General features: G+C 34.3%; 1 protein-coding gene across 1 annotated transcript; it reads left to right on the forward strand.

Annotated features, from left to right (window-relative positions):
* The first annotated feature begins 327 nt into the window (after window positions 1-327).
* LOC143574952 (transcription factor bHLH48-like) lies at window positions 328-4,707 on the forward strand. Its single transcript, XM_077059442.1, has 8 exons — window positions 328-427; window positions 881-1,272; window positions 1,394-1,516; window positions 2,187-2,252; window positions 2,471-2,539; window positions 2,744-2,815; window positions 3,235-3,412; window positions 4,296-4,707. Exons 1-8 carry the CDS (start codon window positions 328-330, stop codon window positions 4,331-4,333), a joined length of 1,038 nt encoding a protein of 345 aa, XP_076915557.1. The 3' UTR covers window positions 4,334-4,707.
* The last annotated feature ends 11,754 nt before the right edge of the window (window positions 4,708-16,461 follow it).

Below are 16,461 nucleotides of genomic sequence, written 5' to 3' on the forward strand. Positions count from 1 at the left end.
TGAGAAGCTGATTTAGGCTTGTCGAGACTTGCTATAGCTAAGTTTTACCTCTTTTAGACATCTATGTTATAATTTCACACTATATAGCCGAGCTCGAACTGATCTTTAACTTGTTTAAGGTATTACACAAGTTCGAACAAACCTAGTCTCTTTTAAGGTTTATTTTTTTTAAATATATAAAATAATCAAAAACATATAGAAATTAGTTAATAAATAATAATTGAACCGGAAATAAGTTTGAGAAAACAACTCAAGAATCAAGCTTGAACTTAGAAATATAACGCAAAACCAGCCAAGTTTGAGCTCTATCTCTTGTATGTAAGCAGGATGGGCAAATTCGGTATTAGTACCAGTGCTAAACCTGTACCTATTTGGTACCGTCGGTTCCGAATCAGTAACAAAGTTTTGAGTTTTCAGTATCGGCACGGTACTGCTATTTCCCGAATTTTACCTTAAATACCGATAATGTTACCAAAAAATTATAATTTTAAAGATCGAGATTTTTGGAGCCGGTAGGATATTGTGTTCATCCCTACTCGTAAGTTATAATTAGCTAAGCTCGCTTAACTTCGCTCTTTTACACCCGTAGAATAATAGAGGGCGTTAAAAAAAGGTTAGGCAGTGAAAGATATAATTTTGGTGGGCGTAAATAATATTGGGGAAGGACAAGGACGGATCACCCTTAATAGTTAAGACACCAGTGTCGGATTCGGTCCCCTTTCCCCCGGTCCCCGCCCTACCATACCATCATCATAATAATAATATTATTCATTCCTTTCTCTTTCTCTTTCGCTTTCTCTTTCTCTTCAATACCATACTACTTCCTCTTATCTAAATCATGCACTCACCGTAATTCCATTCCATCTTATTTTGTGACTAGTTTGCTCTCCATTTCCTATTATTATTATTATTATTATTATTATTATTATTATTATTATTATTATTCTCCACCCACTTTCCACCTCCAGCACTCCATTTATTATTATTATTATTTGTATGGAACCGTTTCAATTCGGTGAGGATATTCAACGCTTGATGTCAGTTGTTCCACCGCCGGACTCCTGCAACTCCTTCACTGCGCTGCTAGAGCTTCCGCCCAACCAGGCGGTGAAGCTCTTACACTCGCCGGAACCTTCCTCGGTCTTTCCGCCAATCCAAACCGACAATTCGGTGAAACAAGTGCCGATTGATGACTCCGGCTCGATGCTTAATTCCTCACCGTCAGATCCGGTGGTCTCCAAATCCACCAAGCGGAAGGACCGAGACAGAATTGTGCGTATCGGTTTCTGACGTCATTGTTTCAATTCCGGCTAATTATGTTTTAATTTTATTGTTATTATTATTGTTGTTGTTATTATTATTATTATTATTATTCTTACTGTGAATAAATTAGGTTAAATCGACGGCGAAGAAGAGCAAAAGCGTTGCGGTTGAGAATGACGGTGAGGAGCTGCCGTACGTTCACGTTCGTGCTCGACGAGGTCAAGCTACAGACAGCCATAGTTTAGCTGAACGAGTAAGTATTATTATCTCATGATTAGTGCAATTAATTAAGTTTTATTAATATTAATCTCGTGAATTGTTTAATTATTTTTTACTGATTTTTTTAAAAATTTTATTTGAAAAAACTGACATGTTACAGGTTCATTGGTTCTGTTAACTTTTTTTGAACAACTAAAGTTTATTTCCACTTAGAACCCACGACCATTTGGTTATAAGCCACACGCATTTGTCACTAGACTAAGCTAGCGGTTATTGGTTTTGTTAATAAACTAACCGGTTTTGATGGTTAGATTTCCAGCCTATAAACTTTCAATGTCCGGTTTTGACCATTTGACAAATAACCGGTTAGCCACTAATCTCATAATTAGTATAATTAACTTTTTTCTATTTTTTAAAAATAATTTTGTTGGAAAAGACCGGTAAAGTTTACTCGTTACAGGTTAACCGGCTCGGTTAATAACGTAACTGATTTTGATGGTTATAGATTCCAAGCCTAGTTAGTAACCAGTTATTTGCAATAACTGTATTTGACCGTTTTTGACCAATAGCCCGTGTTGATTGTTAGACCAATTACCGGTTTTGACTGTTTGATCAATAACCGGTTACAGTTAGTAGCTGATATTCCATTCCGAAAACCGTTAATTGTAACTCTTAACTCAACACTTTTTGCAACTAATTTGCAGGCAAGAAGAGAGAAGATCAATGCTAGAATGAAGCTCCTTCAAGAGCTAGTTCCTGGTTGTAACAAGGTTAGCAATGTTCAATTTCACTATTCATCATATCACCTGCCCTGATTACTTGTACCGTCATTAAACATTATACGAGAGGCCTCAAGTTCAAATCTTTTAAAAAGTGAAAACAACATATGTCTGCAACAAATTTCATTCGGTTTTAGGAATAACGCTTTATTATTATTATTATTATTTATTTATCAATTTGTTTTTTTTTTTTTTTTTTTTTTTTGCAGATTTCAGGTACAGCAATGGTGCTTGATGAAATTATCAATCATGTACAATCCCTACAACGCCAAGTAGAGGTTCGTTTAGCTGTCTTAAAACTGTTTAACCTAGGCTTGTAAGCGAACCGAACACGCACATGCCCCCTTCGTGTACGTTCAGTTCATCTGCAGGCCTGGTTTAACCTTTTATTTGTTTCATATAATTATCAAACTTCTAGAAGACCACAATTACTAGTTAGCAAACAGACTTTGACCGGCCGTGCATCATTTGTTATTGTGCAGTTTTTATCAATGAGACTAGCTGCAGTGCACCCTAACATTGATATCAACCTAGACAACATATTTGCTGCTGAGGTAACAATTAATTACATTTACAGTCCTTTTTATCGACTTTTATGTAATTTCACATGATATGCTATAAGTCATTAATTCCTTTCGGTTTGGTATACTTTCACCGGTACACAATATAAGCAAATGCATACAACATGAAATCAATGAACATCTGCCTCCATTTTGGAAATTGGACCACAAAAGTCAATTATTTTCACTTTGATTGGAGAAATTGTATTTACTCTTGTGGGACTGCACATTCAATCCACTGTTTAAAGAATTAATGGTACTTGCATAGTTGCATACATTAGTCATATAAAGAAGCAATTAATGTGGTGAGTAGAGTCGTTGGGCCCGGTTGTTGTATGTGATAAGGGTGACACACTGAAGGGTCTACTTCTTTTTTGGTCAGCTTGTCTGACCTGTTTATTGGAATGATGCAGAGTGGGTCACTAATGGACTGTAGTTTTGTGGGTATGGTTTCACCCCAACCGTTGAGCCACTCGTTATGGCAACCTGATGGGTTACCCCAACAGCCACTGTGGGGAGTTGAAGAGATGAACCCTAATTTTATCACACCCGAAAACTCGCTTTTTAGTTATGATTCTTCTGGCAATTCAGGTAAATCTTCATTATTATTACTTTTTTTGAGGGGGGGGGGGGGGGGGGGGAGGGGTGATATGGTCAGGCCAGTAGTCAACCTATAAACATGCAGGCTTGTAATGAACCAAACGAATACAAACGGAGCATGTTCGTGTTGGTTCGCTTAACTTCAATCAAACAAAAGATGGAACACATACATCAAACGGCCTTAATTTTCTTAAGAAAATGAACCTGTCCGTCTTTGTTAAGAAAATGAACTTGTTCGTGTTCGTTGAACGAACAAGTTAACGAAGACGAACATTAAAGAATGGATTTTCTTGTTTGTGTTAGTTTATTAAAGAATGAACTTGTCCGTGCTCGTTTATGTTTGTTCATTAACAATATATATGAACGGTTCATGAATGAACGTGACTGAACATAGATGAACGAACATAACTTAGCGGAAACCACTTAAAAGTAATTGTGAACAGCAATGTATTGGGTCTAAAAAGTTATTAACACTAGACTAAATTGTTATGAGCCTAAACAATTTAACTGGATATATTAACGAACGAACATAAAAGCATTTTAATGAACGAATATAAGCGAACCTTTGCAAACATAAATTAACAAACGAGACATGTGCTCATGTTCATTAGGTTATCAAATTAACGAACATGACACGAACTTTCAGCCAAACGGTTCACCGAACATTTGGTTCGTTTATAGGACTATAAAGACGCAAATGGATCTTTGGATTGTATGGTTTGGAAGTTGGGACTGGTAAGATTTGATTTAGAGTTGGCAAAAAAACGGGGTGGGTCGGCTGAAAACCATTTTCTTTTAATAATAAATATATCCCAAAATTACCTTTTTACCCTTGTTTTAACAACTATTAAATTGTGTTTTATTTAATTTGCAGTTTCATTGTATACAAACCAGCTGAAATTGGAATTATGAAGACTTGGAGTTTTAGGTAGTCAGTATTTTGTATATATATTGGAAGATAGTACTTGATAGAAAATAGTAGTTTATGCTATTAGAATCAAATCATTGATATTAGGTTTTTAGAAATCAAGTTTGAGTGGTCAAAATTAGTAATTTAGTATCAGTTATTTTATATATATATTTATTATATATATAGTTGGACTCTAGCATTCATTTCTGAGGAGCATCCACAGTATTGTTCCCTACATGATAGTATTATTAATTTCTGGTCTCTTCTGTACAAGCTGTTATTTTATGAACCAATTCACCTTTTTGAGTATAAATTATTGGTCACAATCACATCATTCAAGAGTAAACCAGTGGGACACGTTGGCTCTAGTGCAAACGAGTTATGTTGCTCACGGTCTATTTGAGACCGGACCGTTAAAAAGCTTGAGCACGGGCTTGGTCGGGCCTAAGCCTCACATAAAGCTTGTTTTGTTATCAAGCCCGAGCCTTTAGTGGGAAGATCGTTTTAAGTCTTTAAGCTTGTTGAGCTGTAACGAGTGTAGCGTATTTTTGAATTTGAACTATTTTTGTATTATATATATTAATTTCACACTGTTGAGTCGAGCTCTAGCTTGTTTAAGTTAGAGCCTAGAATAGGTTCGTTTAAAGTTTTTATTAAAATATAAAAAATGCATATTAATTAATTAAGATATAATAAACGAGTTTAGCCTAATTCGAGCTCGAGCTTGAAAAAACAACGCAAGAGACGAGCTTCAGATGTAGAAAAATTGCTTGAATCAAGCCGAGCTCGAGCCAAGTCATAGTAAGGACCGGATCGGCTCGCCTCATTACACCCATAGTTGGCTCGCTTTCAACTCATCCCATTTAGCTAAAAGAGTTCGAGTTTAACACGCTTCGAGCCTAGTGTAAATGCAGGTTTTACAAGCTCGAGACTTGGTTCGCTTCATTTACCATTCAATTAGTTTATTTTAATTATATTTTTGTGATTATGCTGAATATAGAACCATATTTGATGTTTCATTTTATATAATCGTAAATATGAATATATAATAGGAGTTAATTATATATATACGTTATAACACTAGAGAACTAATATGTTTGCTTAGGCTGGTATGTCTACTAGTTAAATCAAAACTCAGATTACCTTTATTGTATATTTGTATAAGCTTCGAGTTAAGACTGACCTTGTTAGAGTGGCTCATATCGCGAATATAGTTTACTAATAATCTGGTTTTCTTACCACCTGATTAATTTTTTTATATTACGATACTTCACTATTAGTTAAAAATGATAGACTAAGATTGACTATAATAATAAATTCATCTTTTTTCTCTTTTCAACTTATGCATGTAACATAATTTTAAACTATGTAAGTACACCATCTATCAGAGAGAAAATAACTCAAAAAAAAGTTGTTAAAAGTGTACCATTTAGGCTTTTAGGTATTGTGGACCTTGTGACTGTCAATTATTTATTGCATTTAATGTGTGCATATATTTTAAAATATATGCTGTCAGTTATCTCGTAGGTGACGAAATGGGCTATGTCATATGCAATCTAACTATTTATATAATTGTCTGTCATAAAATCCTAGGTGTCGCTTTTATGTTGTTATTAAATTAATAATAACAAACTAATATATATTATTAAATTAAAACATAACCACGTTAAAAATAAAATAAATCATCATAAAATAGCAAAACGATTAAAAACAAAAATTTAAATAAACTCTCGTAACACGAGAGAATCAAACTAGTATTAAAATATATATCTACATATAAGATAAGTACAAGAACGGATATAGTGCAAAGAGAAATACAAGAATGGTCAATGGATATTAGGGGTGAGCAAATTAACCGTTGTTAATCATAAACCAAACCATAACCGGCATAACTGAACCGATTTTAACCGATAACCGCTATAACCGGTGGGCCGGTTTAATGATTTTTGAAAACCGTCAAATACGGGTCGGTTTTGGTTATTGATAATATCAAACCCGCCATAACCGAACCGCCCCGTTTATTATACTTATGAATCGACAAAGAGATTTGGATATTGGAATTAGTGCCATAGCAGGAGACATTCTTTTAACCTTTTAGCTTCATTTTCTCAACAAACTACATCAATTGAAACGTTAATAATGGTGGCTGCCATATTGATATTCACAATCAATATATCAATATTAATTAAACTAGGTTAGGTACCCGTGTGCAAAACGGGTTGGAATAAATAAATGTATTAAATAATGACAATATAAAATAAAAAAGAAAAAAAGAAAGAAAATGTTGGACACTCTAAAAAAATTAAGAACTGTTAGGAACCCTTAAAAACTAAACAAATTTTTTATATATTAACATTATTTAAGAGTAGTTTTGTCATATCATATATAAATTTTTTGATTACATATATTATTCACAAGTTTACATACATGTAAAATTTATGTACTAACAAATTTACATAGGTGTAAAACAAAAACATAGATATTTATAAAAACTAATTTTCAAAATTGTAATTGTAGATATAGATATAAAAAATGCTAAAACTACTCTCAAAGAACATTAACATACAAATTTTTTTATAAAAAACGTTAGTTTTCAAGGGTTCCTTCAAGTTCTTAAATAATTTAACAATTCTGTAATGATACTCATCCTATATATATATATATGTGTGTGTGTGTGTTAAGGATCCTAAGAGAACCACTTGCAAATTGAGAACTTTGAGAACCATTTTGAACCACTAAAAAAACCTTTAAAAAAATTATAAAACAAAAAAAATTTAAAAGTAAAAAAAACCAAAATTATTATATTTCATTCCGGTTTCATTAAAAAAAAACTTCGTATTATACACATATGTATAATTTCATTTAATCTCTAGTTACGCAATATACACATATGTGCATTATCATTTACCTTAAATTGTACATATGTGTATAAAAATACGTGTATATACATATATGTTGATACCAATAGGTCGAGCCAACTCTGTGGGCCACCACTCCGAGGTTGGCTCTGAAACGTTGGTCACGGCTAGCTCACTCCAGGTCACCACTCCGAGGTTGTCTCTAAGTGTATTTTGTTTAGCTCTCAGTTGCCCATACGTTGCAATGGTTTCAGTCCGTAACATTAATGTACCTACGATGGAAAAATGATGCATGCTTCATCTACATGCTAAGTCATTCTCCTTAACTTCTCATCTCAAGATTGCCCCAATTTTTAAATTCACTGCAAATAACAACAATTTCAACTGATAAGTGTTGATGGTTACCTGATCGCCTAGCTCTCAACACATGCATGAAGGTTCCTTGGTGGTATCAATGTTGATTTGCATATATAAATATAAAATTTGCTCAACTACAACTAAACACAGTACAATCTACACCAAAAAGACGCAAGAAAGTTAGTCTACTTCAACGAAAAGTTGGGGTTGACCTGCTAATCTTGTTTTGACTTTCTTTCACAAATAAAGAATGTGTTTACAATAGTACAATACAATATTAAAACAAATGGTATTTAATATTCTTTGAATAAAAAACTTTACCTATTTAATTAAAATGGTCTTGTTCAGGTTGACTTGTTTAACCAGTTTAGATAAACGGGTCAACCCGTCATCTGATCTAGTTTAATGAGTCAAATTGTCATCTTTTTTAGTTAGACGAGACAACCCGCAATCATGGCTAGTTAAATGGTCCAACCTGCATCCTGTCTAGTAAAATGGGTCGACCCATTTATGACCCATTAAACCCAATTTTTTACAACCCACAAATTCGATTAAAAAGTTTACACATTAATTATCACTTACCATCTCATTTGACAAGTTTAGATAAATGGGCTAAACAGGTCGTATTCCTATTACAAAATTTTACGTGTGTGCAGGTTAGGGCTGGCGAACTTGACACAAATAAAACTACTAATTTTGTTTGGGTTTAACAATTCAACCCATAAACCAGCAACCCATTACTCAAGAAATTCTCACTCGGATTCTTGACAGCTTTTAATCCACTTGGTCACATTTCAAACACACCAATTTAATATCCATTTCATATAATGAATAACCAAAATAATCAAACACACATATTAACATGTTTTACCCTATATGAGCATGCTTTAAAAGGGAATTATTATGGAAAAAAAGTATTTTAGCAAGTTAATCTTGACAAGAAAAACAACATTACCTGATCGTTTCTAGAGAACACAGATTTTTTTGAGCATGTATTGTTCTTTTCGTTGCAACAGTTTTTCTATGTTTTCTAGTAATTAAATAAAATTAGCTTAAAAGAAGTATAGAACCAAGTATGAAACCTGAACGGGATCATTAGATTCTTTCTTCACCAATAAAGTTGCTGCCCACATAAGTAAAGACAAACTAAAATAAACCTTATTTATGTATTCTGCTAATTGATCAAATTTATTAACTACTAAAAGATACAACTTCGACAGGAACTATTATTTTAATCGCAGTTTGAAATAGGCATGTAATTGGAAAATGTAAACATGTAGGGTTTCGAGTTAAAATTTTTGCGTCATATATCAAGCATAATGATGCCAGTTAGACATTCAAGAGCGAACTGAAGAAAATGCAATAAACAATTCATGTAAATAATCAACATTTTAGACGTCGAGAACCCTCATATTTTCTATTAAATTGCAAATACAAAACTAAACAAATACCGAGCAAAATTGTAAACTTGTAAACTCAACAATCAATGGTCACAAATCAAAGAAACCCTTGTGTACCTGATGAGAACGAATATGATGAGGAATTTCAAGTTGTAATACAATCAAAAGAAACAATTTTTAGGAATGTACAATAATACATTCTTAATATACAATCAAAATCATTGTAACAAAGCACACTCGGCATTATAGAATTTGCTTACCATCACAGGTTTGACATACGATTGTTGTTCTTCACTCTTGATTAGCTCATACCTAAAATAATTGGCTGGTACCGAACATCCCTATAACAAAAAAATTGGCAGCCTCAAAGAAAAAACCACAACTTATAGAAGTAATTAGTTGATCTAATTAAAAAAGGTCAGAGCATGATTCATGTGGTCAGACTAATGAAGTTAAAAAAAATTACTTCTATTATTGGCATGAATTAATGTGGTCAAGCTACAATTCAAAACAGACATGAAATTCAAAATTCTACACATTTAGGTAGCGTTTGGTATGCATGAATGGTGGACAGAATGGAATGATCCATTGTGAGGGAATGAAGAAAAGTGTGTTTGGTTAATCAAAGGAATTGAATGACCCATTACCTAGTTCATTCCTTCCCTCTTTCACCCTACATTACCTCCACCATCCTCCTACCACCACCACCCACCATCATCAACATTAACCACCCATCACCACCATCGCCACTGCCACCAACCACCACCACAGCCGTTCACCGCCACCACCACCAACCATCGCCATTAGTGCCAACCGCCCACCACCGCCACCCGCTCGTTGCCACCATCAACCGTCACCCCTGCCCCTCACCACCACCACTTACCGCCCACTCCCACCACCGCTACCGCCACCACCCACCCCAACACCACCACCAACCACCATTATCTCTCATCACACACCACCCACCCCACCACCACCCCCATCACCGCCCACCAATGCCATTACTGCCACCTACCTCCCACCACCACCGCCACTCACTACCGTTTTAATTTTATTTTTTCTTTTTACCCTGCATACCAAACTACGCAAAGTAATCATTTCATTCCCATGTGGTAACCAAACATTTCATTGGAATGGTAATAACCTATTCCATTTCTTTGTCCATTCCATTACCACGTTCATTCCATTCCATTACTTCATACCAAACAGAACATTAGGGTTTCAATTTTATATTATAAAGTCAAATTAGAGTTTATACAGTGGATGAAATTTAATGATTCAAGTAGATAACGGAGCAAGGTTAATAACATACCTTAAAATAGATCCAAATAAGAACAACGTAACTGCTAAATTATGAGACCCAATTTCGATTGAATAGTAACAAACACGAATTCAAGAGCTTTTGTGAGAATTGAAGAACAAAGAAACCGTCAATTGAGGAATACGAGTGAATTTGGAAAGTATATTTACGGTAAGTGAACAAAAACGGGGTAAAGAAAAACTATGCCACGTGGGTTAAGGACAGACCAAATAGATGACAAGTGGCACAATATCATTTTTATTTATTATAATATTAGATATATATATTCAGATTATATCTTTTTGTGTTTTGGTTCACTGTTTCTTATCGAATTAACTTGAATTTTATTGGTGTGTTATGTCATGGCGTTTTGTTTGAATATTTGGTATTAATATTATGGATTATGTATTTTGTTTGATGGTGTCATGTCTTTTTTTGTTTTTTGATAATATTTGGTACAAAAGTTTTAGGCCTAATTATATTTGTTTTGGTCACGGTTAACCGACCCATAACCGATTCGTTATAACCATCAAAACCGATTAACCGAAACCGCCATAACGGATCGGTTATGGTTATGGTTTTCTATTAACCGCCATGTTGGTTATAGTTATGGGTTTTACCAAAACCCGCCTCAAACCGTCCCATGCACACCCCTAATGGATATACATGGTGTGACGAAAGTAAGGTATCAAATTATACTAAAGACCATCCTCGTACAGAATTTGAACCATCACACAGATTATTATATTAGTTGGAAAAGAATTTTGTGAGTGTACGAAATTATAACAGTTTTGAGCAATGTATACTTCACATCTACAATCTTGTATTGATGTGTTACATAGTTTAACTTTGGTTTGAAAAAATCCCAATGAACAAAATGACTTGATAACACAAGAACCACCAACACTTGCCACCACAACCTAACAAAGGTTAGGCAAGACTCAACTTGATACCGGTAGATGCTATATAGCAATAGTGCGAAAGCCACTACCAACAGTTAACGCCTTAGATCAATAGTGAGCCTCGACAAAGCAACACCTAACATGAGGTAAAACTGGTAATCATATGATCTTTATACAAGTGACAACGTTCTTGAGAGAACGTGTCACATAGTAAGAAATGTTAAAAGATGCTCATTATAATTTATAAATATACTCTTTCTTTATCTCACACTAAGGGGGTGTTTGGGATTCCTTATTTAAGGTAAAAAGACCTTTTTATGATAAGTTGAAAAGGTCTTATGACTTTCTAATAATGACTTTCTAATAAGGAGTTTTCAAAAAAGTGTTTTTATTAACATATGACAATAAGTTGTTCTTTAAAATGTATTTGGTTTATCTTTTTGATTTAAATGACCAAAAAAGACATAAGTTAGCAATGGGTGGAATGGAACTTGGAAGGTGTAATGAGTTTTATAATCCTAAAAGGAGATAAGTTAGCAAACTCTAACTTATTGAAAACCCTTATTTTAGTCTTGTTGACAAGGAAAAATGGAAAAGACCTTATGTGTTTCCAAACACTTTGTTAACACAAAAATGACTTATTCAACCATTATAAGTCATAAGGAGAGGAAAATAAGGAATCCCAAACACACCCTAAAATCTATGTAGCAACAACTTATTATCCTTTTAGTTTTGTAGAAATATTCATTGTTATAAAGATTGTAGTATCGGTCAAAAAAACTAAAATGTAAAACTGTTGTTAAATAACTATAATAATAATATTATATAATTTATCTAACAAAGCTAATGGTTTCTTAGTTATAATTTGTTGTAAATTTTTGTGTTATCAACATATATTTTAGTATATTCAATTGACTTGTTGAGCGAGATAAAAATGTTTGTGATTAATCGAGTTAGGTGCGTGACAATGCATGCTCGTTCAAAACTAATATTATTTGGGCCTTATCATTGGTCTTACACATGGGTTTTTAAGTTGTTAATGCTTGGGCTCAATTATAATGTAAAGTGGGCTTCTAATTATTGATTTAGGCTCATATGGGAATTAGTTTTGGTTTAAACAAGCCGATGTTATAAAATGTAAAAAGCACTCGATCGAATATTTTGTTAATAAGGAATATACACATGCATACAAAAGAGACGGTTACAACATCCATCGATTTTATATACACTCGTAGATTTTTTAAATCCAAGATTTCCAAGATATAATTCTCTGTTTAATTTGATAAATAATCGTATGTTACCCGGCCACAAATAAGTTTATAGTGATTACAAGATTAAGAAAATGATCCGGCCATTCAGCTTTCAATTTCCTCATATCTACAGTGCATACATAGTTTCAGATTTATTTAATTTTTTGATTTTAGGTTGTAGACTACAATATACACAACATACTTTACGTGTCAAAACAAAAATGTCACAATCTCATTGGATTACAAGAGCATTAACTAATGTTTTCAAATACTTTCACGGCAATAAAATAATCAGATTTAAGAAGTAATCAAAAGTTAATAACGACATAAAATAAAGTCACTTTGAAAGTTTAGTAGCTTCTAAATTATTTGTTAAAACAAAATGTCACTATCTCATTGGATTATCAGAACATTTAACTAATGTTTTCAAACACTTTCACAACAATAAAATAATCAGAGTTTACGAAATAATTAAAAGGTAATAACATAAGATAAAGTTAGTTTGATTCAGTCTCAAAAGATTTAAATTTAACTATTTAAAGCAACAATGCTAAACAACGTGCAAAAACTACAGGTTCACTTATAATTTAGACACAAACCTTGTAACTTACTCTAAAGTACCAAATTAAGAGGATGTCACAAATATGCTGTTTTTTTAACGTATACATATTTCAGGCAATGTTTTTATTTGGCAAAATCTTCATGAAATACACAAACAAATTACAGGTGTACACTTTATAGTTATAGTTTATACCGATAATTAGAAAGGTTTTATAGCGTACACACTTCATTCACTTTGTAAGTTTAGAAAAGAATCAGATTCTTAGAAAATATATAAGGGAAGGTTAATGTACAAATAAAATTAACGTGCTAAACGTGAGAATCAAGTAAAGTACTTATATATACAAGTAGCGTAACTATGTAATTATATTATAGAGTAATTACGGAAAACAAAACCAAATCCAAAGTGATCGGGTGAGAAGATTAATATACCACTTATCATGAGTAATTTTCAAAAGATAATGACAACATGCCTATAATAAAACATATGCGCAATTTTTAATAGGTAAAACAAATTGTAGTATTTTAACTTACAATGTCTGTTAACTTGTCTTTTTAAACAACAAAGTGTCGACACCCGATTTACATGTAACATCCCGTTTTTCGGGTTTCGGTTAATAAATGAACGTATGGGTTATTAGGAGTTGGGCTAGTGTTGGGTCAAATGAACATGGGTTATGGACTTGGGTTATGAAAGAAAGAGGAAATGACCATGGGCTTAGGCCCATGATCCATATATATATAAACACTTAATACCCATTTTCATTCATTCACACATATTCCATACACCTCTCAAAACACACACTTAAGCTCTCTCTCTCTAGCCGAAATATAGAAGAAGAAACGGATCCTGACCCAAGGTATGATAGTATTTTGTTGTATGAGTTTAAATCCGTGAGATATAAACACGAAACGACGAGCCGACACCGTTAAACCGTTTAAGTCACGAGATCCGGGTGGAATCGGGTATAAACCGAACCTATGATGAGCTTAGGGGTCACCCTAGCTCAGATCTGGATCAAACGAGACGAAAAACGGTGGAAAACGAGCTAGATCTCGTTTTTCCGGTGAAACAGCGTTTTTCCGGCGGCGGCGCCGGAAAGGCGGCTGGTACGAGGTTAGCGTGTCAGATAATGTTTCCGACATTCTCTGACCTAACCCTAATTCGCTAAGGGTAACTAGCGAAGTAGATATGATTCGCCAGCCGATTCGCTAAGGAAAGATTAGCGAACTGGCATGCAATTCGTTAAGGAAATAAGAGCGAACTAGGCCATTCGCTAAGGCCATTCGTTAAGAGAGGGACGAACGAACCCCATTCGTTATAGGGTTCATTCGTTGACCGGATCAGTTCGTTAAGGTTCAATTCGCTAAAAGGACCAGTTCGTTAAGATGCTTGATTCGTCACAAAGGCATATTCGCTATAATGGGTAATTCGTTATGAATTCCCATTCGTTAAGGACTGAGTGACGAATCAGAACTTTGAAAGAATGACAGAATGGTCCTGGACTTAAAAAATAATGATTTAATTACAAAGAAGCCCTTGGATTTTATGTAGCAAATTATTTAATGATTCAAAATCCTAATGGAAAATGTGTTAAGACTGTTAATGAAAATAAAATTTTTCCAAGCTGACCTGCCAGCTTAACCCCAGCCAGGGGCTCTGCCCCTTGGACCCCGCTAGGGGCTGCCGCCCCTAGAACCCCGCTGCCAGGGGCGCTGCCCCGGACCCTCGTTCGTTGAGGGTAATAATTAAACTAGAAAGACGATATGTGTAGTGATAGTTTACTGAAACGTTAATTATTATACAGTTAGTCGTGCACAGCTCAAGAAGGGAATAACAGTAAATGGTGAACGCAACCACATTGAGTTGAGTTTCTAGCCCCACTTCCTTGTTATGTTTTCAGGGCTGTGTGCATACTCGATGTGATAGTTAATACACTTACCTTAAGTGGTAAGTGTATGCCTTGTATGTTTTATGTATGATGATTGATTGACGGTGCGTGAACGATTTTCGGATATTGCATGTACCGTCAGGTGGTAGCTAAAGATGTGATTGCTATGTATGATGTAAGATAAGATGCATGTATGAATATATATGATGTGTGCATAATGTACGTATGATATGTTAATGGTACGTGAACGCTCTTCGGAGATTGCACGTATTGTCAGGAAAAGCATTTAAGAACATGTATAGTATGAAGCTATGGATGAAGGGTACCGGGCTCTAATAATATCCGAGGATGAAGGGTACCGGACCCTAATAATATCCGAGGATGAAGGGCGACCGGACCCTAATAATGTCCGAGGATGAAGGGTACCGGACCCTAATAATATCCGAGGATGAAGGGTGACCGGACCCTAATAATATCCGAGGTATGTAGGGTGAAACACCCTTTATAATGTATGGTTAGATATGAATGTGTATGGACGATTGTTGATCATGATATGTATGTAATGCGTACCTTCGGGCACGTATATGTGTATGAAAAGTAAGTTATGTGATTAACTAGAACTCACTCAGCGTAACTGACTTTTAGTATGCACGTAGGCAAATAGGTTGAGGCAGCTTGCGTGACTGAAGATACATGGCATGGAATCGAAGATACTGGCATCTCGAGGAAATGTTGTGATGTTTTAAAGACTATGTTTTGTTTTAATTGTCTACGAACGTTTTATAAGACATGATTTGAGGGTTATGTAAAATGTTATGGTTGAAGTTTTATTATTCTGCGAAAGTTTTTATTAACTCTGATATTTAGAACTGCGTTTATGAGTAAATCCAACTTCCAAATGTGAGGTACCGGTAACGGGGCCTTACATTACCCTGATAAATTGATTGCGTTTTCGTTTAAAGAACATAACATGATGACTTGGCCCATTCATTCACATAGAAAGACCTTCACAACAAGGAAAACCTTCTGATTCAATCCGAATCAAATTTTTATAGCGAGACTCGAGCCCTCGATTCATATAAAAATAAACCATTGGATGACTTCTACACCACGTTACCATCAATATAACTTTGAGAATGAGATTGAAAACAACATGGATTACTTGCTTGAAATATACTCTTTTAACGAGAATATTATTATAGTTTGTTTAGAGCAATTTTATATGTTTACACTTTGCAAACTTGTTGCTAACAAATTATTATTTTATTATTATTATTAGGGATAATGAAAAAAAAAAAAGAGACTATTTTACTAATAACATTCATTGACTAACCCCTCTAAACCAAAAATACTCAAAATGATCATTTTTTAAATTGTCGGATACAACAAATTAGAACTGACATCCGACAGATTTATCTGACACACTTCTGTTTTCAAACCAACCACATCTAAACACGTATACGCCTAAACCATTGGCCAAATCTATTCTGTCGAGGTTCACATCTATTATGCCGGGCTCCATTTTCGTATGATATATTATTCCGTCGGGACCGACATAGTAGATACGAAGCCTGACGGTAAAGATCAATGGACAACTATTTAAGGGTATA

Source organism: Bidens hawaiensis, unplaced genomic scaffold (genome assembly GCF_021521415.1).
Source record: "Bidens hawaiensis isolate Kalapana, Puna unplaced genomic scaffold, B.hawaiensis_p1.1 tig00027194_1, whole genome shotgun sequence".
NCBI lineage: Eukaryota > Viridiplantae > Streptophyta > Magnoliopsida > Asterales > Asteraceae > Bidens > Bidens hawaiensis.

Excerpts from the sequence above, each read along its gene's own strand:
- LOC143574952 (XM_077059442.1), top strand. The coding sequence starts at position 328 with ATGGGCAAATTCGGTATTAGTACCAGTGCTAAACCTGTACCTATTTGG. Across the intron at positions 428-880 it reads GAGTTTTCAGTATCGGCACG|TTTGCTCTCCATTTCCTATT; the intron begins GTACTGCTATTT and ends TTTTGTGACTAG. Across the intron at positions 2,540-2,743 it reads CCCTACAACGCCAAGTAGAG|TTTTTATCAATGAGACTAGC; the intron begins GTTCGTTTAGCT and ends GTTATTGTGCAG.